Source organism: Sus scrofa, chromosome 4 (assembly GCF_054392235.1).
Source record: "Sus scrofa isolate SSC_HxYL_T2T_F1_AM1 chromosome 4, Sscrofa_HxYL_maternal_Yorkshire_Landrace_v2.0, whole genome shotgun sequence".
In the NCBI taxonomy this organism is placed as follows: Eukaryota; Metazoa; Chordata; class Mammalia; order Artiodactyla; family Suidae; genus Sus; species Sus scrofa.
The window spans coordinates 135,891,599-135,915,972 of NC_139386.1; the positions used below are offsets into that span (position 1 = coordinate 135,891,599).

Genomic DNA, 24,374 nt, shown 5'->3' on the forward strand with positions numbered 1-24,374 from the left:
GTGTCGCGAGGGATTTACGCGGAGTAACTCCTTTCATCTTCGTCACGACTTTCCGGCGTAGGCGCGGTTCTCGTCCCCCTTCACCAGTGAGGGCGCACGGGCCAAGGGGAGGCTCCCACGGTGTCCTCGACGGGGGGGGGGGGGGGCTCCAGGCAGGCTGCGGCTCTGAGAGTCTGTCCACAGCCCCGCCAGGGGGGCCTGGCGCCCCGTGAGGAACACCCAGCCCCCCTCATCTGCTTCCACATCCTGAGCAGAAAAATGTCCCCGGGCACCTCCTGCCAGCTCCATCTGCGAAGCGTGTGAGCTGCTGTTTGAATAAGGGTGACTAACGGGGAAAGCAGCGGGTTTATGAACTTCAGACTGTGAACTCCAGGAAGAGAATGACTCAGGCCTCCACATTCCTGAGATGCCTGCCGGAGGCTTGGTGACCTCAGACAGTAGGAACCTGAGGCCTCCTGCGAGGAAGAGTGAGGGCAGAAGGCCAGGGCTGGGCGAGTGGCCTCTGTGCGCCTGCCCTGCTGTTCCCACTGCCTGGAACGCCTTTCCTTAAGCCCTGGCCTGCTTGTGCCCCAAGGCTTAGCCACCTGTGTCCTGCCCTGGCTGCTGCAGCAGAAGCAGAGGCTCCACAGGGCTCTGTGCCTGGCTTTCTCACCCCAAACCCCGGCCCTAGAGAACCGTGCTGGGAACACATCCGCCCACACCCTCCTCACTCACCCCGGAGCTGGCATCGTCCCCGAGTGGAGGGGGCAGCCCGTCTGGTCTCGTCTCTGGTCTGGCCATGCGGGCTGGCTGCCCACCCTCACCTCCCTGGTGACTTAAAGTAGTGTGTGTCCATCTGCCCTCCCACGGACAGCAACCTCCCAAAGCACAGGGACACCGGGCCCGGGCCCTGGTCTCAGCAAGTAGCACAGGTCTGCTGAAGTTAAATCGCCAGGTCTGCATCTTTCTCCTTGGCTGGTACCTCCAGCCTCCCTTTCCTGACCAAGCGTAACCTCACAGCTGGCCCGCAGAGGGAGAGAACCATCTCCCAAGTCAAAAAGGGTGACTGTCGGCGGCGGGGGTGTGGGCAGGGGCAGAGCGGACGCCTGCCCTGAGCTCTGGCACCACGCGGGGGAGTCCAGGGCTGGCTCTCACTCCAGCTGCATCGCACGGCACCACAGGGTGCCGCTCTGTGGAGGGAGAAGCTGAGGGAGACTCACAGGCAAGAGGACTCTCCAGCCACTTTGCCGAGCGAGCAGCAAGCGCAGGATGGAAGAGGGACATGAGGCCAACCGGCCTGTGGGTCTTGGCTCTGGCCCCCGACCCTTGAGAACAGTGCCCTCTGTGGTCCGCCCCGCACACTCGCTGAAGCCGTTGAGGTTGGCAATGGCGCTAAATGCCCTAGAGACGTGGGTTCCAGTCTCATCTCTGGCACTAGGAGGTCGGTGACCTGGCCGGTGTTGTGTGGCCTCCCGTGTCACCTCATCTGTGGCGCGAAGAGGCAGGGCTGGGGAAGAGGTTAGCTGAGGAGCTGTAGCTCCTGCCCCTGGTCATTCACTCGAGCGTTTCTCCAGTAACAAAGCCGGCACGATCCCCGCTCACACGTAGCTGCAGCCCCGGAGAGAGAGGGGAGGGTGCGGGCAGTGCGGGTACCGACCTACTGGCGCACGTGCCATCAGGAAAGTGGGATTTGATTACCTAAATGGGGTTCAGATGGAAAAATGAGTGTGCAGGCTGAGCAGGGGAGGCCCCCATCCCGCCTCATTCTTGCCCCCGGCCCCTCTCACCCTCCTGGTGGCCTTCCTGTCACTGGCCACCGGTGGCAGCCGTCTGAGGAGGTTTGGCCCCCATCCTGCACAGAGACACCCTTCTGCAGCCTCCCGGGTAGCTCATGATCGCCCCTGGGCAGAAGAGCCCTTTCATGATTTACCAGAGCAGATAAAGAAAGAAGCATAGCGCTCGACCTGGCGGCCAAGGAGTCTGGCAATTCAGACCTTATAGATGGAGTTAAGATTGACTTCAAGTTCAAACTCAGCCTTTTTTGTATAGGAACCCTGCCTTATAGGTATGTATATAAAGTCTCATCAGGACTTTCATTCAGGTATTTTAAACATCCCGGCTCTACTGTAGGATCAACACTTAGGGCGCCTTCGCTGCTTAGGGGGATCAGCTACGCAGAACAAAAGAAACCAAGATCCCTGAGAGAAAATGACATTTAAACTTTAAAAGACTCCAGAGAGAGAAAAGTTGCTTTGCATGTTCTGACTTCTTGAGTTCCTTATCATTTGAGAAGTGCTTCCCCCCCATCCTCCCACCCCGACCCAGGAATTTGTATATTTCGTTGAGTCAAAAGCGCAGATTCCGAGATACACAGCAGCGGGGTGCAGTGATCAAGAAACACTTGTTTTGGAATTAGAGACCTTGGCTGAAATCCTGCCTTCCACGAATTGTGGCTTTGAGCTACTTATTGAGGTTATCCGGACCTCGCTTTCCTTATCTCTAATGTGGGAGTAGGAGTTGCTGTTGTTGCTCAGTGGTAATGAAACCAACTGGTACCCCTGAGGACGCAGGTTCAATCCTTGGCCTTGCTCAGTGGGTTAAGGATCCAGCATTGCCGGGAGCTGTGGTGTGTGTGTGGGTCACAGATGGGGCTCAGATCCCACGTTGCTGTGACCGTGATGTAGGCTGGCAGCTGTATATCAGATTCAACCCCTAGCCTGGGAACCTCCATATGCCACCAGTGTAGCCCTAAAAAGACAAAAAAAGTTAAAAAAAAAAAAAACTAAAGTGGGAGCAATAAATTGTCCTTGAGACTTTTTTTCCCACAAACTGTAAACACATCGAGAACATCCTGGCACAGAGCAGTTGATAACTGACGCATTTCTCTCGCCATCGCCCCCATCATTGTAGAGCTTGCCCATGGCCAGAAAGGTGTGGATTTTGTAAGGACCTGGGAAAAAGATACTCTCTCTTCCACGTGTTACAGTGAAATGTAATAAGAAGGAACATGGGAGTTCCGTCATGGCTCAGTGGTTAACAAATCTGACTAGGAACCATGAGGTTGTATGTTTGATCCCTGGCCTTGCTCAGTGGGTTAAGAATCCGGCGTTGCCATGAGCTGTGGTGTAGGTCGCAGATGCAGCTTGGATCCCGCATTGCTGTGGCTCTGGCGTAGGCCGGTGGCTACAGCCCCGACTAGACCCCTAGCCTGGGAACCTCCATATGCCTCAAGAGCAGCCCTAGAAAAGGCAAAAAGACAAAAAAAAAAAAAAGATGAACATGGCAGACCACTGGCCTCCCAGTGTCCATGACCTCATGTAGTTAATACCGTCGACCAGGACGCTGGCGGCCGACAGGCGCTCACCTGTTAGCGTCCACGACCTGTGCAGTTCCCTCCCATACCCTCTGGGTTTCCCCCTGTGACTTGTTCTGACCCATGAGGCATCAGGGAGTGTGACAGGCCTCATGGGAGCTGGCCTTCTTGGACACTCCCTCTCAGAAGCCAGCTCCTCGGCTGTAGAAGCTCAGGCTGGGCTACCCGATGATGAGAAGCCACCAGGAGAGAGACCCTCTAGGGCGAGGGGTCATCTCAGACTCTGCGGCCCCAGCCAAGCTCCTGCGAGCGAGGAACTGCAGGGTGCCAGCTAAACCTGGTCGACAAAGTTGGGTCAAATCCTAAGTTATTGTAGTTTCAAGCCAACACATCTCGGAAAGGTTTGTTACCATTAAGGAAGGGTGACACCAGAGGTACAAGCGGTTGGTTATCCTTCTGGAGGATCACAGCATGAAGGCCATGGGAATGCAGTCACCCCAGCATCCCACCCGGCTAAGAGAGCGGGCAGGCTCACTCCGCTTTCACGAGGCGCAGGACCTGAGTGCTCGATCCTGTCGCTATTACAGGCCTGCTGTCCCCAGGCTTTGGGTGGGGTCTGGGGACACGGGAGATCTCAGGCCCCATTTTTCTGTGCCGTCTCTTGGATTTGGAAATTTAAGTCTGTCCTTGGGTTGGAGGCTGGGAAGACGGTGAGTGCGCTCGGTTTGGTGGGGAGGCAGAGATGGAAATAAAGGGACACCACGGTCCCTTAGGGACCCACAGACTTGCTGGGTCCACACCAAGGGAAGAGCCAGTGGGTTCTGTTAACCCACCAATGGCCAGCATCCCATTGTTAGTGACCTTGTCAAACTCAGTAGTAACTGGAAGCTAACCCCCGGAATGAAGGCCGGAGCACGCAGAGAATAACCGCAGCCACCTTGACCATCTGTCCTGGGAAGGAGCCGGCGAAGGCGAGGACGTGCTGGGGCAGGTGGTGCGCATTAAGAGGGCTCAGCCCACATGGGGTAGGGCGGGAAGAGAGCCTCAAACAGGCCCCAAAGGCTCAGGGAGCAGCTCCAGGCTGGTACTCAGGGGAGCGTGAACCGCAGCCAGAGGCAGGTGGCACCGTCAGAGGGCAAGGCCTGGGCCGCCCGCCAAGCCGCAGGGCAGGGGTCCTGGCTCTGGTGGTGCGGACCCCCTCTCTCCCCAGGGGAGGCCCCTCCACCCATCCTCACCCTGACTGGCCAGGGCCAGGAGGTGGAGCGGCCCCAGCCTGCCAGCAGTGAGTGGGAGAGCTGTCGCCTGAGAAGCACAGAGAGCCCGGAGATGAGCAGATGGGGTTCAAGCCTCAGGGACCCAGAGCCGCTGCCGAGGCTGAGAACCTGAGTTTTCTAGGGGTTGGCGTCTGTCACACCCTGAAGGCGGACTCGGGACTGGGCAGCAAGTGGAGCCTGCAGATTTCGCCGGTGCGGCCAGCTTCCGGGGGAGAGCACTAAGCAGATGTCCAGAAGTCACCTGGCCGACCAGCCTGCCTGCCTCCTCCTTCTTTCGTTCTTTCCTTTTTCTTTTTTGTTTTTCGTTTTTGTTTTACACTTTTCTTTTTTTTTTTTTTTTTTTTTTTTTTTTTTTTTTTTTTTTTGTCTTTTTAGGGCCATACCCACGGCATATGGAGGTCCCCAGGCTAGGGATCAAATGGGAGTTGCAGCTGCACATCTACACCACAGCCACAGCCACGCCAGATCCTTAACCCACTGATCCAGGCCAGGGTTGGAACCCACATCCTCACGGAGATTATGTCGGGTTTTTACCCCGCTGAGTCACATCAGGAACACGGGCATCTCCGGTTAGGGGTGCAGCCCTGCCTCAGAACCACTCCCGGGGACCTGGCTGTGGCTCTCTCCTGCTTCTCTCACCCTCCAGCCTCTGAAACTCCGGGGAAAGATCTTTTCAGGGATATAAGCCCCATTTCCTTCGGAGGGTCCTGCAGCACCAAGAGTACCACGACCAGAGAGGGGACTGCGGGTTCAAAGGTCCATGGGAAGCAGATCTGGAGGCAGAGCTGGGAGTCCCTGAAGACCTGGCACAATGAGCCAGTCGGGGTGCCCTCTGCCTCTGCATCACGGGCTCGGGAGAGAGCGGAGGGAGCTGCAGAGCGCCCTCTAGCCCACCTTGGCTGCGCCTTGCTGGCTCGTGCACACCTGGGCACAGGTGTTCGCATCACCTAGGCTGCCCTTTCGCCGTCCCCTTTTCCACCAAGACCCAAGTTCCTGATGCGACCTCAGTGAAACCGTCCCCGAGTCTCTTGGGAGGGACAGCCTGGGACCTGGTGGTGCCACTCAGCAGAGCTCACCATCACTAGACCAAGCCAGGACCTGTCTTGTCACCTCTGCCCTCCCCAGAGGCGGGGGCCCAGAGGCCGGCGTCCCTCAGGGTGGGACACGCAGTGCGCCCCTCCACGCGTGGGGCTGGCTCACCGACCCCCTGCGCTGCGCGGGCTCAGGTTGGTGGTGCGGCTTTCTAAAGGAGATGCCGCAAAGGGACTTGGCTTCCTTCCCTCTGCCCCTGGAGGGGTTGGTCTGAGCGGGCCTGACTGGCCAGGGACCCTCTAGGGAGAGAGGCCAGTCTCGGCAAAAAGCCGTCCTTCGGCTACTGGCCCAGGACAAAGCCTCTGGCCCGGGAAACTCAATACAAGGGTGCGCCCTGCTCCAGAGGAAGGCGATACCCCAAACCCAAAGTCGTCAGACAGATAAATCTAGGGTGGTTATCGACTTCGCAGGAGGCCTTGGCAGCCATTCCTCTCAATAGCCGCTCCCACGGCCGCGTTTGCTGTGATCTTGTTTTCAGGAGTTTGATATTACACACCGGTTTCAGGAGAAATGCAAGTCGGCCCCACGGGAGCCTGGTGTCGCAGTGTGTCTGGCCAGCAGCTTGGTGACCAGGCCTTAAGGTGAGCGAGGCTGGAGCTGCCCACATCGCCGTCGCCGGAGGGCCTATTCCAGGAGCCCGCTCCCATCCCCCAAGTCTGGGGGGAAGAACCCTGCATAATCGCCACCTTCTGGTGGTTGAGGCTCAGGCGTGTTCCTGGAGGGGAAGGCGGGGTTTGTATCAGCTGCCCAGTCACCCACTCCACAGCGTTTGCTGCGGGTTTTGCGGGTGTGACACCGCACTAGGCACGGCCGAGCAGCGCAGGCTGTGAGGAGCCGGCTGCCCTCCACATGCTCAGTCCAGCGCCAAGACAAGCCCTAGATTCCACCGGTTCTTGAGAGTATAAGCGTTTACCCTTCAGCAGCCCTGAAATGCCCCGGCACCTGACTGCAGGTGCTGTGAGCAGTTTGATCGGCTGGCCTCTGCTGGGACCCTGCACTCAGAGGAAAGCGGGTGGTGAAAGTCTAAGTAGTGGTTTATTGTCCCAGGACTCCAAGCGGAATGTGCTGTTTGAAGGATGAGAGTGGGCCCCTGTGTGAACACACCTCGTGGGTTTGCTGTTGCAGAGAATGGGCCACACGTTTGCAGTGAGGTCCCTTGTCCACAGCTCAGGGCCACTGAACTGGCGGGCCACTCCCCTCCCCGTCCTGTGTGGGAAGTGGCGGTGGTCAGTCCCTGGTCCTGAGAAAACCAGCGGACAGTGCACGGCAGTTGCGCAGGAGCGAGGAGGTCGCTGTTGGTTCTGAGTCCTCCATGGCAAGTCCTTGGTCAGCTGGACCGTCCACAAGCCAGCGCTGTGCCTGGTCAGCAGCAAACAGAGTGTAAACAAGCAGGACCACAAACAGGAACAGAGAGCCACTCGTGTGTGTGTGTGTGTGTGTGTGTGTGTGTGTGTGTGCATGCACACAGATAGCTATAAATAAATGTATAGCTGCATGTCCAGTGAATGAACTTCTGGCACTGAGGCCAGCTTTTCATACCCCGAAGTGCACTGCCACTGCTAATCTTGGCTTCCTGGCCCTGGTTCAGCGCGATTTCTTACAGTCTAAAATTACGGGGATTTCTTCCCTGTCTTTTTTTGGCTCGACCATTCCTCACCCACAGCACCCAGTGGCTCCTGTCGCTGTACAGAGCTGTGGCCCTGCATTTTGTTTGGGGGCTGTGTTCCCGTCGCAGGCCCGGAGACCTGGTCTCTGACTCTTGGAAGCGGGGAGGGCAGGTGCGGCTTCCACAGATGAGCGTGAGAGGGTCAGCGGGGTTAAACACGCGCGTAGGAGCCCATGCAGACCCCTGGGGTGGAGAGACCACGTACTAGGACAAACCCTCTGACTGGATCTCACTGACGAGGCGCGGACTCTGAGTAGGTACCGTCCTTACCTGCCCAGGATGCGAAGCCCCGAAGCCTCGGCCTCTCCCGACCTGCACTTCGACCACGAGGCAACTACGAGATTCTCTCTCACCTGGAAGAATAGGCGGGCTTGTGCGTGCGTGTCACATGCTGCGGGCTCTCTAGTCCTAGAGGAGGAGGCTGTGCGCGGCTCGCGGGCGCGAGTGTGACTCCAGGAGGAGCCGGAAGCCATCAACGGGGCTGGCCTCCTGGGAGGGTCTGACCGTGGCACACACACAAGAGTGCCAGGTGGCAGTGCCCAAGCCACCAGGCCACTTCTCTCTGGGCTTTCTGCCTTTGCCGCTGGGTCCAAGTAGCCACTGGGGCCTCCTCGGGTGACCTACCAGTGGGTCGGGCCGAGGCTGGACCCTGAATCAACGTGTCACGTTGAAGCTGTCATGTGGGGGAAGCAGACTGATTTCCAGTCTGGGGCTGGTGGTGCCAGTGCCGCTTCCCCCTGTGGGCTGGCAGCTCCTGTTGCTGCGGCAGTGGGGGGTTTCCAAAAGTGAGTCCTGTGGAAAGACAGGCCTGTCCCAGTTAGCAGGTCCCTGCTGAGGGCTGCTTTTCCTAACAGCCCCCAAAACCAATGTGGGAAATGGCTGGAACTGCCCAGATCTTTTCTGAGGCCACGACTTTGCGGACTCTGATAACACCACCCCCCCCCCGCCCCCGCCCAGGCTTCAAATACTTTGGTGTTTTCCAGTTTGTAGGGCAATTCCAAGTAGCAAACTCCTATTCATCCCTCGAGACCCAGTTCAGACATCTGTCCTCTATGGAGCTCTCCCCAGCTACCCTTCCTGCCCTCGTATTCCTAGCTTCTCTGATGCTGTTACGATGCACCAGAATTATTTGCAGGTGACATCCTTGTGGCCAGGAACCATGTCTCATTGTTTCTTGCTTGTCACCCATGTCTTGCTGGTCTGTGGCCTGTCAAGTGCTCCATGCTCAGTAAATGTTGGGTAAATGAAGGAAGGAATGATGTTCCTGCCAAGAATTTGTTTGCCGGGTCATTCGTTCACATCTGAAAGCGCTTTCTTCTCCCTTGGAAGTGGTTATCTCTGTGTCATTTCTAGAGTCCATAGGCCTCAAAAAGGGCCAAGTGTGAAGGCACCTGTTAGGATGATTGTAGCTCTAGCAGTTAGCTGGTTTAACCGAAAGAGCCTGAATGATAGGAGTCGTGTTATCACAGCAAACAAGAGGTGTGGGCGGGGCCGGGCTCAGGTGGGCGGCAGCCCGGTGCCCTCCTCAGGGGCTGCCCTTTGTTCTGCCGCCTTCGACAGGCCCATGATGCCTCCATCCTGGGCTCAGGAGAGACACAGGCCAGCCCGGAAGGAAGGCTTTTCCTCCCCCATCCCGTCCCTTATATTATCAGATAACCTTTCTCTCAGGTGCCCCTCCCCGCAACCTCCTGAGCAAACCTCCCAGAGTATCTGAATCAGGATCAAGCCTCCGCCCACTGCCGATAAGGAAACAAGAGCATCCTGCTAAGCCAGTCGGTCGCAGGGCCATCCCTGGGCTTGTTGGGAGCCAGGGGCCCTGCCCTGCCCATGAGGGAGGACAGACACCGGCATAAACCAGGGCGCTAAGCAGGGAGCCAAGGGGCCGAGGGGATGGCTGTGAGGTGGGCATCGGTGGTGCCCATGGGAGTTCCTAAATCAATTACGGGGCGTGAGAATAAAAGTCTGTAACACTGTTAAGGGAGTTCACGTCGTGGCTCAGTGGAAACGGATCTGACCAGTATCCGTGAGGACCCAGGTTCAATCCCCGGCCCCACCCAGTGAGTTAAGGACCCGGCATTGCCACAGCTGTGGGGTAGGCCAGCAGCTGCACCTCTGATTTGACCCCTAGCCTGGGAACCTCCATATGCTGCAGGTGCAGCCCTAAAAAGACAAAAAAATAATAATAATAATAAAATAAAAACCATCACAGTGAGTGCAGGAGCACTGCCTGCCATGCCTAAATGACTTTCAAGGCATGAAAAGCTCTGTGTCTAGTCTGCTCTTTTTGTTCATGATAATACTACTAATTAATACCAGGTCGACAGGTATAATCCACACTGCGCACCTAAGAGCAGCTGTGTGGGGACGTGTGTGTGTGTAGGGGTCTGCTGGAGACCTCTGTTTTTCACATTCTGTATTTCTTATCCATATTAAATTTGCATAACTGTGCCTTCTTTTGTTAAAAAAAGAATCCAAACATTAAAGAGAACCCTTTAAAAGGCCAAGTAACATTTTGACTGCAGGAAGCCAATTAAAGGCATGGGCTCCTTTCCAAGAACAAACTAATTTGGAACATGGGAGGGACCTCTCTGAAAATTTTGCTCATGAGCCCAGAATTTAAGCTCCTTCCATGAATGAGCAGCTCTTTTTTAGGCTAGCCGGCCTCCCTCACGGAAGACCCAAATTGTTGCCATGTTGAGTCACCCTGTTTGCGGAGAAGGGCGTCAGCCTCACTGGGGGATGCTGGGGATGCTGACTCGCCCGGAGCAGACCCGTTGGCGGAAGTCCTCCCAGGAGCCCCGCGGGCACCGAGAACCAGCCCAGGCTGGCTGTGACCCCCGTGCTCTCCTGCACCCCAATGCCTCGGTCAGGGGTGAGCTTGATTTGAGGATAAGGCCGCTGGAGTCTCCCTTCCGCTCTGCTGCTGCTGATTCTGACTGCTCAGGAGAGTCCTCACCCTCTCGAGCGCAACACACCCCTCTGAAAGCCGAGCAGTATTTCGGGGACAGCACTTGAGGGAAGAACTTTGAGTCATTAAAAGAAATTCTAGAGCAGCCCCGGGGTGTATCTGCAATGGTTCTCGCGGGAAGGCTGTTTGGTTACTATAAAAATAGCCGGTTAACGGCAGCAGGGGTTCAGGATGTGGTGTACAGCTTTGATCAACGTATCCAGGGTTGGTAGGAAAATGTGACGGGATGTTATAAATGGAACAGGTACACTTCTCCACAGAAATACACAGCCTGGAAGGGAGAAGGAAGCCAGAGCCGGGGACGCATGTGCAGCTCACAGCAGACGGAACTTCATGAAGCGTCACCTTTATTCTTTCCTGGGCTTGTAACAGAGGGTTTCCAGACCTAAGTTTCACAGCGAAGATGGTGCTTTCGCTGTGCCTTTTTTTGAAAGAGCCTCGATTTCTAAAGACATCGCTGCCTGCTCTTCCGCGCCCCCAGCCCCAAGAATACACGCCTATCCCCTCCCCGTCCCTCCCCGGGGGAAAGCAGAGTACCCGCCCCAAGGGGAGAAGCTGCAATGCAACTCCCAGCACGTGCAAAGTGGCAACTAGACACCAGGGTCCACTGTGGCCAGATCTGTGAATTTTTCAAAAGAAGCCAGAAAGGTGGATAAAAAAAGAAAAAAAAAATCAGTTTTCAAATATTGGCAACAAACCCCAGTTTTTATAAACCCTATACAGACTGAACAAAACTTTGTATTGGCTCCGTCCGGCTCCGAGCCACCAGCTTAAGACTGGGGGCCACAAGACCAGAGGTGCTTTTTCTTCTTTGCGAAGATCTGGATGCTTGGGAAGCTGGCTCTCCGACGACTTTCAGTCTGTTCTTAGCTGGTACTCCTTCACTGACAAGCCTCTTTAAGGAACTGACAGGCTGGTGGGAAGAGTCAGCCAGTCACAGAGCGGTGGTGTCATTGTTTCAATGAGGATTCCACGACGAACCAAAGGATGGAGCACTCTTTTCTGTCTGCGGTGTGTACCAACAGGGGATGGCGTCAACCCCTTTCACGCAGGTTCGGAAGAGGCTTTTCTCTGGTGTTTATAAGGGTCGTCCTCTCCCCGCCCCCACAGCCATTCCCATTGAGACGGCTGCTGCCAGCTCTGGGTGGAGCTTGGTGCTGGCGCTCTAGGAAGCCTCGTGAGATGCCCCAATGCACCTGGTCAATACAGACCAAACACTGCAGCCCTTGTCCCGTGCGTGAACAAGCACCATGACAGTGACCGGCCCAGAGGAATCCTAGCATAACTCACAAACTTCTTGCTTTCTGATGGCTCAAACACGCTCCATTTTAAAGAGTGGATGCGAGCTGCTTCTCTCCAAAAAGATCTTACTCCACAGGTACTGTGATGGTGAATTTTATGTGTTAACTGGGCTGCACTCTGGTGCCCATTTGTCTGGTCAAACACCAGACTAGATGTTGCTGCCACGGTATTTTTTAGGTCTGATGAACATTCGAATCAGAGTTCCCATTGTGGTTCAGCAGGTTAAGGACCTGACATTGTTGTCTCTGCGAGGATGCAGGTTCGATCCCTAGCCTCACCCAGTGGGTTAAGGATCTGGCAGTGCTGCAGCTGCAGTGTAGGTCACAGGTGCAGTTTGGATTCGGTGTTGCTGTGGCCGTGGCATAGGCTGCAGCTGCAGCTTCAGTTCAACCCCTGGCTCAGGAATTTCCATATGCCACAGGTGTGGCCATAAAAAGAAAAAAAATTTTTACATCAGTCAGCTTTGGTGTCGTGAACTATTTTAGACTTGGCGGGGATGAGAGGCCCCTGAGGACATAGCATCAGTGCTGAGACCTGCATGACAAGAAGCTTAGATCAGGGAGCAGGGCGTTGGAGGCAGAGGAGCAGCTAATACCGAGGTCCTGAGGAAGAAATGGGCATTTTTCAAAGAGGAAAAGTCAGACGGGAGCACAGCGTGGATAAATGGAGGAAGGAGGCAGAGCCCGAGCATGGAGCTGAATCTATGCCAAGAGTAGGGGGAGCCACCAAGCCTTAAAGTCACCAGTTGACCTGTTCTGACTTACATTTTAAAGAATTAAGCTGGCTCCTGTCAGGAAAATAGATCATTGGAGAGCAAGAATAGAAACCAGCGATGTTACAGTTACCCACTGCTGTGTAACAAACAGCACCCTGCAACTTAGGGCCTTAAAATAATCATATTGGTTTGCTCATTATTTCATGAGTCAGGGATTCTGGGGAAGACCCCATAGGCAGCTCATCTCCGATTTGTAAGACGTGAGCTTGTGAGGCAGCTGGGGCTGGCGGGTCCACTTCCAAGTCGGTGTCGTCATACACGTGTGTTACCAAAAGCGCCTTGACCTTCCTTCTTCTCCATGTGGCCTCTCCTCCCCTCAGGCCTGTCCGCGTGTCCCGGGCTTCTCTGTCTGCTGGCCTCAGGGCACTCTTCTTACGCGGAAGCTCATTTCTGAGAGAAAGGGCATAGACGCTCCTCGCCAGTGCTACTCTTGGAACCAGCACCACATGCATCCCTTCCTACGTCCTAGACAGGCATTGGTCAAAGCAAAGCACCCACCAGCTCTAAGCGGGTGGGAAGGAGATCCTCTCTGTTGATGGAGGAGCAAGAGGGTCACGTGGCAGAAGGAACATGGGCTGGAAGCCAGTGCTGCAGCCACTCTGAAGAACACGATGTGCCACAAGAGGAACCGTTTCAATAATTCAGGCAAGAGATGATGGGCCTTAGATTTGGATGTTTGCTCCAGACGAAGAAAGGGCAGATTCAGAATCCAGAATTCAGAGCGGCGCGTAGGAGCGCTGTCCAGTACGGACCAACGCATCTGAGAACGTTCCTTGAATTGCTTTTTATAAGAGCACGCGGATGAGCAAGGCCCGCGACCAGTGGCGTCCGTCACAAATAGGTCCACTCTGTTCACAGGGCGCAAGCATCACCGTCCTGCTTCACAATGTGCGTTGTTTCACAGAATAAAACAGAGGGCGGGGACTTCATGAAGAGCCTGAAGAGGGAGAGGGAAGTATGGACCGATGTGCTGTGAGAGGCAGGGATTGCTGCGTCCTATAACCAGGGCTGCCGTAGAGAGTAAAGACGGCCCTGTGACACTACATCTTCGGAGGCTTTTGCCCACAGAAAGACCTGAGCAGCCCTCGCTCCGTACATTCTGTTACCTGGGAAGACAAAATTTCTAAGGTACAGGAGTTACTGCACCAAAGGTAGGACATGAAAAAGATTTTTTTTTTTTTTTTTTTTTTGGAGTTTCAGATGTGGCACGACGAATAGCCAGGCTGTTTCTGCCACACCTGGATGCAGGCCCAACCCTGGCCCGACACAGTGGGTTGAGGATCCGGCCTTGCTGCAGCCACAGGCGTGGCGTACGTGTGACTCAGATCTGATGCCTGGCCCAGGAACTCCATACACTGCAGGATGGCCAAAAACAAGCGGTTTTTTGGTGACAAAAATGTAGGAAGCTATTCCATTTTTAAACAAGGGAACAATCCAGAAACTTGCCCAGGGTCACCCAGCAAATTAATGGCAGAGTTGCTGTAAAAGACGTGTCTCCTGATTCTGGTCCCAGATTCTTCCCACGGCATCACCCGCCGCCCAGCCCAGAGCACAGCCTTGTTCTCATTCGGGCCTCCTGGACCTTTGCTGTTGCTCACGTGACTGACAGGTAGTGCCAGATGTCCAGAGAGGAGACTGGGCTCTAATCAGACCCAGTCTCTCTACTGGTAAAGTAACTGAACCATACTGTGGCAGTTGAATCCCCGCAGCGTGGACGGCACCTGTGGGCACGTGGGACTCGTCACCCTGAGACCGCTTAGTCTACTGCTAAATGGCCCATAGAATATTGCCTAAAATGCACCAAATTCCTAGGATTCTGGGGTCACCCTATAACTCTCAATGCTTACGTCTCCATCAAAAACAAAAAGACAGCTTGACAACACCAGGGTTTTTTAGGTTGGAAAGTAATTACAATGTAAGATCGTTACTGTACGTAGAGGGAATGTATGTATTATATGTGCACCTTCTGTTTCATTTTTACAGTGCACAATTTTTATTTTGTTTTCTCAATATTTAAAGTAGGCCGTATTCCATTCCAGACATAGATAAAACTGATGTCTTCTTGATTGTATCATTTCATTCTCAATTACTTTTAATGTATTCACTCCTTTTCTCTATATAGCTCAATACAATGGACATATTTTGCATCTATTCCTGTTTTGTTTTTTTACTGAGTACTCTTCTTTAAATTAGAATCAGCACCTGTGTATCACTCAGTGGACTTCCCATGATGAGATTAAAGACCCACAGACCCAGGTTTGTTTCACATTTGAACGTAACTGGCCAGATGTCACCTCCCTGCATACTTAACAGGTCTCTGCGTACGGCTCCTCCATCTTCCTCCATCTTCGTGTCAGACGCAGTGTGCTGGACTCTGGTGTCAGAAGACAACATCTCAGGCTTGGTGCCTGGGAATGCAACGCGTACATTCTGCTCTGGATTTAGATGTCTGTTTAACAAGACTGCACCACAAAATCCTCACAACTTTTTCATATATATGTTTTACATGTTCTGTTGTATTGGCAATTTTTACGGCATTCAACACTGAGCCTGGTGGAGTTTTAATCTCCAGATACCTTAAAATTGGAATGCCTCTGGCAAGAAAAACTGACTCCTCGGTAGGCAGGCGTTGTAGTATTTCAGACGAGAGGTCTGAGTGAAGCCTTTGCCCAGGAATTTCACTTCTGCATTTACAGGAACCTGTGTGCACTCCGCAGGGCTTTAGAACAGATGCTTAGGCAGCGTCACTGTTAAGCTATTGTGAATAATAAAGCGTCACTATTAAACTATCGTGAGAACACCGGAGCAGCCCTCCTCCGCCGCCCTTAAAGCACTTCTCTGACTGCCTCAAAATTCAAGGGCCCTCTTAGCTGAGTGCAGACTGAAATAGTTCACTGTGGATGTGAATAGGAGCCGAGAGGGCCGGCGAAAGGAAAACGCTCCATAAAAGGTTTATTGTCGGCGCTTTCTAAAGATGCAGATTCTGCAGAGACGGGGTCGCAAACATATAGCCCGGCCTCCTCGACCTCTCCCGGACCCAGGGCTCAGGGCCTTCTGTGGGAGGGTGCGCTACGTGGGGATGGCCGGTTCTGTCCAACCCTCCTGCCTCAATAGAAAGGATGTCATAAGGGGAAGGGGAGGGGTGGGTAGTGTGGTCCTGGCTCTTGGAAAAGTGCTTGAAATTCCTTGCATTCCTTTGCATTTAATGGTATGTTTACCTAATCTCCAGCTTATTAAGATTAGCACAAGTCCTCACTTTGCGCTCATTCAGTGAAAACAAACTGACGATAGAGTCTAAAAATTTTTCTTTTTTTTTTTGTCTTTTTGCCTTTTCTTGAGCCGCTCCCGCGGCATATGGAGGTTCCCAGGCTAGGGGTCGAATCAGGAGCTGTAGCTGCCGGTCTACAGTCTACGCCAGAGCCACAGCAACTCGGGATCCCAGCCACCAAGCGAGGCCAGGGATCGAACCCACAACGTCATGTTTCCTCGTCGGATTCGTTAACCATTGCGCCACCATGGGAACTCCTAGCTATTCTCCATCTTGCCCACCAATTCAGTGGTGGGCTGCCTGAGCCATGGACTGTTTCTCTCCTCTCCGGAAGGGACCAGGGCAATTACCTAGAGATTAAAATGCTAAATGACTCTACTATCCCCACCTCAAAGAGCAGGGGTGACAGAGATCCGGGGGCTTTGAATTCTTATGAAAATAAAGCATTATTATTTAAATCACAAACTTAGCGTCAGATTCCTTCGGTGCTTCGTAGAATGCCTGGTGGTCCATACTTGTTTTTAAAACAGATTGCTTTAAATGCCAAGACTTTTCTCTACTGAAGATATATCCAAGCGAACCTCCTTAGATTTTCGAAGGTTAGTTCCTTGCTCTAGCCCAAGCCCCCTGAACGGCTCCTGGCGCAAAGCAGGTCCTCAGCAAATCCTGTTTCTGTGACTGAAGGCACAGGCTGGATGGTCCCAGTGGCCCTGGGCCGTCTCTAAGAATACAGAATGCCATATACTCAGATATTAGGTAAATATTTCTTTATTAAATGATTCATTCCATAAATAAATTCTTTTCACTGAATATAAAATTAAAATCATTTACAAATTATTCCAGTATTATATTTCCCCTCCCTCCCGGAAAGCTACATTTTGATAAATAAAAACATTCAGTCTTAAAACACCTGATTTCTGTTTGCAGTTTCGAGTGCAGATAGCTGCCTCTGACGGACACTCACGGAGTGCCGCCCTGGGGGGGCCTCCCGTTTCCTTCCTTCAACTGTCCAGCTCATCCTCACTCACCCCTGCAGACCCACAAGGAAAAAAGCCTGGAGAAAACGACGCTTTTACCGAATAATTTACAAACAGAAACAGACGTCATCCACACCACAAGCTCCAAAATGAAGCAGGAACATGTGCTCCAATATTACGAAGCAAAAGTATCTGCGATCGCGGCAGCGTCCGCGCCGCGTGCGCCGCCAGCACGCCCGGCAGGCAGCTCCCGACGCCTAGACTCGACCCTCGACCCGACCCGGCCGAGCGCCGCGCCCCTTCGCCGCCGCCCCCACCCACCCACGCCTCCGGGGCGCTCACACCCTTCTCTCCCCGCTTTGTCCACCCTGTGCTGGAAACCCGAGCAGCATCTAGTCCCTAAATTTGTGAATGTCGTTGAAGAGCCGGTAGAAGGGAAAGGCTGCCTCGTTGGCGTGCGGGCAGCTGTAGCTGCACCGGCAGGACTGGATCATCATGACGTTCTTGGCAAACGTCTCCCCGTCCTCGCAGCGGAAGCGCATCTTCACGGTCCGCGTCTGCTGGGGCGCGCAGCAGCGGCCGTCCACGCAGGAGCCGCAGTACTTGGGCCGGTACTTCTTCACGCTGGAGCAGCCGGCGTAAGTGAACTTGACCGGCTCGGGGGCTTTCCGGGTCTTGCTGCATCTCTTGCCCTTCTGGAGGAAAGAGGAGAGCGGGGACGTCAGGGACCTCGTGCCCCTGCCCGGGAAGAGGCCTGCCCAGAGCCGTCCCCGCAGACGCAGGCACTTACTTTCAGGCTGCCGAAGGCCGGCTGTCCACACGGCCGCACCTCGCAGATGCGGGTTTCCTTCACCAGGCGGCAGTCGGGGTTGTCATTGGTGACGCGGGTGGAGATGCCAGTTCCGCAGGTCTTTGAGCACTGGGACCACGACGTGGTTTGAACGATGCATTTCTGGCCGAGCAGAGGAGGGGTGTAGAGAACGCGAGGCTCCGCTCGGAAAACTAGAGACACAGAAGAGATTTCTCAGAGGCACGGGACACACGTGCAAGGAAGTGCTCATCTCTCTGAGGCTTCCGACTAGGACTAGATTTTTCAGAACCTCCGTCTTCACTTACCCGGGAGCCGCTTCAGGGAGCCGCCTTTTCCAAAGGCAATTAATTCGTTGTTTCTCGTTAACTCCACCTCGGAGGCATCGAAGGCCAGCGCCTTGCCCGGGAGGCCGTCCCTGTCGTCCATGGGGTCCTTGGCACCGTCCTCGTCGCAGAGCCACTCCTCGCAGCACTGCCCGGTGACTTTGACCAGCCGGGGGTTGGGGCAGCCCAGGTCGGGGAGGGAGAGCTCCTGCGGGCACAGCGGAACGCAGCCCACGGCGCCGTCGATGCATGTGCACTGGTGTTTACAGTTGGGCTGGAAACTCTCCCCATTCTGGTAGATTCTGGAGTTATATTCGCAGGGTCTGCCCTCTGACTGAGCTGCAAAGAACACCAAAAAAAAGAGAAAAGAAAAAAAAGAAGAGGATAAAGTTAGGATTCCGAACGACGGCCTGAAACGCACACATATTTTCTGCTGTTCAACTCAGTTTATGGTAAAGTTTCCTCCAATTCCCCGGAGACTCCAGACCAGAACAATAAGTTAGTCAGGAATCACTTTTCCGTATGCGCTTTCCGCTGGGCCCAGACACACTGAATCGCATTCCAGACTGCTGAAATCATGTGCCTTTCTGCCAAGCTACCAACAACAAAGCATCACCATACATGGTCGCAGAATTACTAAACTTCTGGACTACAGGGACTGTTCCTTCTTTTAAAGGGGCCAAACCAAAAGCATCTTACCTCTGCAGATCCCCTTCTGAGCGGTGGGGCTGGCGCCGAAGTTGCATTCCAGCCCCTTGGTGTGGTCGCAGGGCTGCGTCTTGCTGCAGTCCTCGTTGAGCTGCTTGGCGCAGACCTTGCAGCAGCCGCAGCCGTCCCCGACCAGGCCGACTCCGGGGGCGCACTTGGGCGCCTCCAGGGGGCAGTGGCAGGCGGCGGGGCAGGTGGAGAGCGCCTGCAGGGGGGAGCGGACACGCGTGAGGCTCGGCGCGGCGCGGCGGGAACCCCCAGGCGCCGGGTGGGGGGGGCCTGAGCCGGGCCAGCCCGGCCACCCCGGGCGGCGGCGTCCCCCCGGAGGCCCCGGCACGTCTCCAGCACGAGCTTAAAGAAAGCGCTCCCCCCAAGCGTCCCCGCACTTCCGAGCCTAGCCCCGTCGGCCGCGGGCCCTCTGGGCCAAGGGGGAGGGGCCGGGAGCGGACAGGGACGCGGTGGCCGCGGAACTCACCAGCCTGGCCAAGTGGAGCAGGGTGACGGCGAGGGCGAGCGTCCTGGCGGTGCGGGAGCTCATCGCGGCGCGCAGGAGGGTCGGGGCGAGCGCGGAGGCCGAGACGGCGACACACGGGTGCGCGGCGGACGGGCTGCGGGCGTCTCGAGCTCGAGGTGCTTCCCGAGGAGGAGCGCGGGGCGCGGGAGCTGCTCGGGGGCGCTCTGCTCGCGGTCTGCCCCGGCGCCCAGGGGCCGCCTTTTATACGGGCCGGCCGCGGCGCCGCGTGTTGCAGTGACGTCGGCCCCGTCTGCGCGTTCCAGAATTCTCAAACATCTCAGGAATGCTGGTTGGCGCGGGCTCCTGCCAAGCGCCTCCCCTGGCTCCCTGGCTTTTTTTTTTTTTTTTTTTTTTTTTGGTCCTGGACTCGTCAAGAAAACAATCTTCCGTTTTTTCCACTTTTAATAACGACTTCTATTGGGGAGGGTGGTGGAAGGGCGGGGGGGGGGGGCGAGTTGAGAACTTTGCCTGGACCTGGAGGGTGGGAGGCCCTGGAGGGAGGAACAAAGTCGTTTTGTTTGGGGATGCCGAGCTGAGCCGCAGCCCCGGAGCCCCCGCCCGGGAGGCAGCGAGCTGTTTGCTTGTTTACAGCGAAGGTGAGAGTCAAGTTATCTACGGAGAGAGGCGAACCGGGAGGGCAGCGTCTGGGAGCCAGGGATCTATTTGAGGACGTCGTAGAGGCGTGCTCGGATCGAGTCCCAAAGTCTTGGCATGGTGTTTATTAGCCAGGCTAAGTGTATCGCAAATTAATACCCGCAGTGGCATTTATGAATGAGAAGGGGGGAAAAATCAACTTCCCCGCCGTCTGGCAGATTCCCAGGCAGAGGTCTTCCCCCTCCCTCCCCCCTCCCCCCCCGAACGTCGTACTTGTTTGTTTTTGGAGGTTCCCACTGTAGTTCCAGCCCACTGGCTGGCTTGGAAGTCCGAGAGGAAACGGACGCAGGGAGATCTCCGGGAGGCTGACCTAAGGCTTCCTCGCGGATGCGGGAGGCCGGGTAAGCCCTCCAGCCTCCCTCGGGGGCGAGAAGCGACGCTCACTGAGCAGCCAGCCCGAGGCGGAGGGGACCCCCGCGGAGAGAGCGTCACCCGTAGAGAGGGCAAGGCCAATCCCGATTCCAGCCGCATTGCGCCCAGCGGTTCTCTGGAAAAGGCAGACTCCTCAACACTGAAAGTTTTGCGGGGTTTGCAACTCCTTTCCTTGGGCCCACTGAGAAGCCTCTCATTTCAAGCGAAGTGCAATGCTTTGCTCTCTCCAGAGAAACGAGAGAGGGCAAGGATATATTATTCTGTAGTAGAAAAAGCCGGCAGATTTTAAGGTCCTAGTCTTCCTGCGACCCGCCCAGGGGAAGACCCCCCACGAAGCGATTCACTTTAACAGCAGACGCCCCGCTCGTGTGATTGATTAATTTCCCTCAGTTTCCCAACCTATTTTCTTGTGTCATTTTCATAAAACACACACAGTAATCATGCCGGCCTCCCTGTTATACTGCTCCAGACCTCCTTGTCCTTTTTAATGCTCCCGCTGTCCAGTCTAAATGACTGCCCAGCAGTCTTGCATAAGAAGGCCTTCACCCGGCTTTTCTGTGAAGGACTCCTAAACACCAGGAGAAGCTATTGCAATGAAAACAGTCTCCAGTGAGGAGAACGGTGGCAGGAAGGAGTTAAGTCTCATTCATTCAGGAGTGCTCTTTCCTGAGTCTAAGAGGCTTTTGCGAGAGGGAGTAGGATCTCTGCTGCTTTGTGGCAGGGGGGTGGGGTGGGGGACTTGCTTTTCAGGACAATAGACGGTCAGGTGCTCTGGGCCCTGCATTCTACTCTAGCCAATTCTCAGTTTTTTTAGCAAAAGGATTTGTTTTTCCCTGTGTCAGAGTGTCCTTATTGTTGCCTTCCTGATGAGGTGACTGGGGCTGGGGGTGAGTAGGCGCGGTGCAGGGTGGGCGGGGGTGGTGGGCGGGGAGGTGGAGGGGACCATTCCTGGCTTCTGTTGTGGCGTCTTTTCTATTTGACTTCATGGTTGTAAGTATTTCCAGATGGTGAATCAGACACCAGACGTAACAATATTTCCATATTTGGGTATAGCAGTAGCCTGCGTTTTTAACATTTTTCTGCCTCTGTTATCCAACCACAAAGCATTCTTGACAGCTTCAAATGTTGTTAAATATAGACTTAACTTCTGTTCCCAGAGCAGGAAATTCTTTGGAATTCCTTGTTTTTCACGCAATCTGTCTATCATAATTGAAAATAAAATCGCAGTGGATGATCCAACTGGCTCCTGTATGCACCTTGCTCCTTTATTGAAGTTCGGGGCGCTGGGGGGGGGGGTGCTCGAAGAGATTCAGTCTGCCACACAGCATTCAAACACAACCATTCCAGAGATTTCTTTGAAAATCAGATTAAAGTTCTAACAAGTGTGCGTGGATCCGTTCTGGGGACTCCACCTGGGGACTCCTGGAGAGATGCTTTGCCCCAGAGGAGAAGTTACAGTACCTCACCCGCAGCTGCCCTTTACAGCAGGGGTGTGCTGTGCTGTGCTGTGCGAGGGGGTGGGAAGTGGGACCAAACAGGGCCAGGAGGTGGGGGAGCGGGAGAGACGGGCGAAACCTATGCGCGCAGCCTTCCATATCCTAGGTCCCGGCGCGCCGGCTGGGAGACGGCAGCATCAGGCTAGAGGCACCGCCGCTCCTCGCCCTGCTGGGGCCAGAAACCCCAGCCATGCCGTCGCCTTCTGGCCTCCTCCGCTGAGAGCGGCAGATCGGGTCCCGCTGACAGATCGGAGGGCAAAAGTGCAAACGTCGCGGGTAAGTGTCTTCGGGCCCCAATTCTGCACGGCTCTGGGCTCTCTCGCCTCCCTCCCTCCCTCCGCCGCTGCCCAGGAGGGAAGAACGGGCAGCCTTGTTTCCTTGGACTGTAAAAAAGCGACTGAGAAGGCGCTGCTTGTCTTTCAGCTCCTGGCGTTGGGCTGAGCGACGGGAACGTCTCTGGCCGCTGCTGCCAGGGAATTTTGGGTCACCAAAAGAAGGGCTCACTGTCTGGCGGGAACTGAGAATAATCATCACCCTAAATCTGGCCACTCCGGTTTCCTCGTCCTGGGCCAGGGCTTCTCCAACTTGGGCCCGCATCAGAACCACCGGGAGGGCTGGGTGAAGGACCGACCGCCCCACCCCGCCCCCCGCGGCCTCACTCCACGATTTCTTGCGAGTTGCTTTTCCAAGAAGCCCCGAGGTGATGCTGAGGCTGCTGGGGCCCGGGAGCCCCCCCTGAGAACCGCTGCCTTGAACGGCGCGCCTGCCCTTCCCTGCGTTTGTCCCCAGAGCCAGGTCCTCGGCGCCCTCTTTTCATAGTCGCCTTGAGGGACAGAAGGAGTTACCGTGACCGCGAAAGGCCGTCCGGGGTCTCCCCAGCCCACCCCGAGCGACCGCAGGGACAGCCAGAGGGCGGGGCGGCGGGGAAGGCCGAGGCTGGCGCCCGCGACCCCCGCGGGGACGGCGACCCGGGTCCGCGCCGCGGGGAGCGGGGGGAGGGCCGAGCGCGGGGGCGCGCGCGCGCGCAGAGTCGCCGCGGGGCCGCGGGGCCAGGACGTTTCCAGCCCCGGCCCATATTTGGAGAAAGGCTTTCAGGGCTCCGTCATGCAGCTCCGTGGGGCCGGCGGCCGCCGCCGGGAGCGGGCCGGGCCACCGCGCGCCGCCGGGGCTGGGAGGCGCGGGCGTCGGGCGCGCGCGGGGCGGGCGCGCGCGGGGCGAGCGCGGCCCACGGCCCCGCCCGCCCCGCGTGGGAGGCTGGCGCGCAGGGCGCCGGCCGATGCTGTCACTTTTCCCGTCCCCCCGCGCTGACTCGTCCTCCCGCGGGGCAGAGGCACGCCCGGGCGCGGGGGCGTGGCCGTGGGGCCTGGGGGGCCTTGGGAGCCAAGTCCCCCAGGGCCCGGGTCTCACGGCCCTGGAACGGGGACAGGCGGGAGCTCGCTCTCGGCTTCCCTTGGTCCCAGCAGCCCTTCCTCTGCCTCTTCCGTGGGGCCCGCGGGGCGGACCGCTCCGCTCTCCAGACCTTGGCGCCTTCGTTGGTGAGCGGGGAAAGGAGACAGCAGGTGGTAAAACTGGAGCCGTCCGTTTCAGGGCTGCGCTTACTGCCCTTCTCTCTAAGGGTGACAGAAGCCAGCGCCTCTGTGGCGCGCGCTCGCCGGGTGTCAGGCACCGTTGGGAGGGCCGGCTCCTCGCTGACTCCCTTGACGCCTGGGCCCCACCGAGGTAGATCCTCTTGTTAACACTGCTTCTCATCTCTACGAAGACATGGGGGTGCAGAGGGTTAACGTCTAACCAAAGGACACCCACCGAGCAGGTGGCAGAGCTGGACCCACGCGTCTGGCCCCAAGAAAGCCTTGCCCTTAACAGCAGTGCCTACTCTTGCTTTAGGCACTCGGGCCTGTCCCTTCTGGAACTTAACTTTTATTTAGCTCTATCACAACTTACCCAGATATTCCAAGATAAATGCATCAGATAGAAAAGTAGTTGATAATTTAACTGAAGCTGCGTGAGCCTCTAAGATTTGCCCAGTGTACTGGCTCTTGGAGAGGAGAGGGGAAGGAGTGCCCCATTTTGACAGCAAAAAGCCCTATGGCAAATGAGTTTATATAGTGGACTTTTCTGCGCCTTGGCAGGTGCTGGGGAAGATGTCTAGGCCTGTGGGGTTCTTCCGACACCTTAGGAACCGCATTGAACAGGCAGTCCCTGCTCTGGAGTAAGACCTGGCCTGGTTAGAACTGCGTTGTCACGGAGGTGGTTTTCGGTGTCATTTATTTGATAGTTCATCAGTCTGAGTGTCTCTCATGGAGCCAATTTCCTTTTGTTTTTGTTCAACTCTATGTTAGAAATACAATTACCTATGTGTCTGAAGACAAATGGTTTATTCTCTCTGAAGCTCAGATTTATTCAGAGCTCATGATATGCCATGGCACCACGGCAGGCGCTGGTGACATAAAGAGGACTTTACCATTGACCTACCCTCGAGGGGCGCTACTGGCTCTTGCTGAAGTGGACGCAATGGAACCCGTGCACACTTCCGAGCTTGGGGCGCGAGGATGGAAGTGGGATGAACAAGAGAAAAGACGCTTGAAGCAGAGCGGACCGAGCCTTGACCGGGCAGATGAGGACCCATCTAGCGAGGCCAGACTGTAGAATTCCTTTGGAGAAGTGGCGAGAGAGGTCAGCTGGGGTCGTCTGCAGATGGCCTTGCCCATGGCACGGGGACTCCGTCTACAGAGTCCACTTGAGGTTTTGCCTGGGTTTCCTCATCTATAAGGTAACAGGGCTGGGCCCTGAAAGGCTCACAAAATGCCATTCCAAGGCTTATTGCCAGCTGACACCGGCCCCAGCCTGGGATGGCAGGGATTCTTGGGGGAGGGCTGAATAGT

General features: G+C 55.7%; 2 protein-coding genes across 15 annotated transcripts in view; one reads left to right on the forward strand and one right to left on the reverse strand.

The window, feature by feature from the left end:
• Positions 1-24,374, forward strand: part of ZNHIT6 (zinc finger HIT-type containing 6) — a 111,489-nt gene that overhangs the window by 78,007 nt on the left and 9,108 nt on the right. For 3 of the 14 annotated variants that reach the window (XM_085020390.1, XM_085020395.1, XM_085020400.1), the window contains one exon: positions 12,690-16,102. The exons of 5 other annotated variants lie outside the window; for them this stretch is intronic. In XM_085020390.1, coding sequence (XP_084876516.1) covers positions 12,690-12,777 — 88 coding nt within the window. In that variant the 3' untranslated portion in view covers positions 12,778-16,102. Of the gene's footprint in view, positions 1-10,552; positions 16,103-16,564; positions 16,998-24,374 lie in introns of those variants that run through there. 6 more of the 14 variants (XM_085020391.1, XM_085020397.1, XM_021088553.2 and 3 more) reach the window with 4 other exon arrangements.
• Positions 16,390-19,147, reverse strand: CCN1 (cellular communication network factor 1). The gene is made up of 5 exons (XM_001927740.6): positions 18,932-19,147; positions 18,448-18,661; positions 17,731-18,087; positions 17,405-17,616; positions 16,390-17,309 (listed from the first exon to the last, which is right to left on the reverse strand). The coding sequence occupies exons 1-5, from the start codon at positions 18,992-18,994 to the stop codon at positions 17,007-17,009; spliced, it is 1,149 nt and encodes a 382-aa protein (XP_001927775.1). The 5' UTR covers positions 18,995-19,147; the 3' UTR covers positions 16,390-17,006.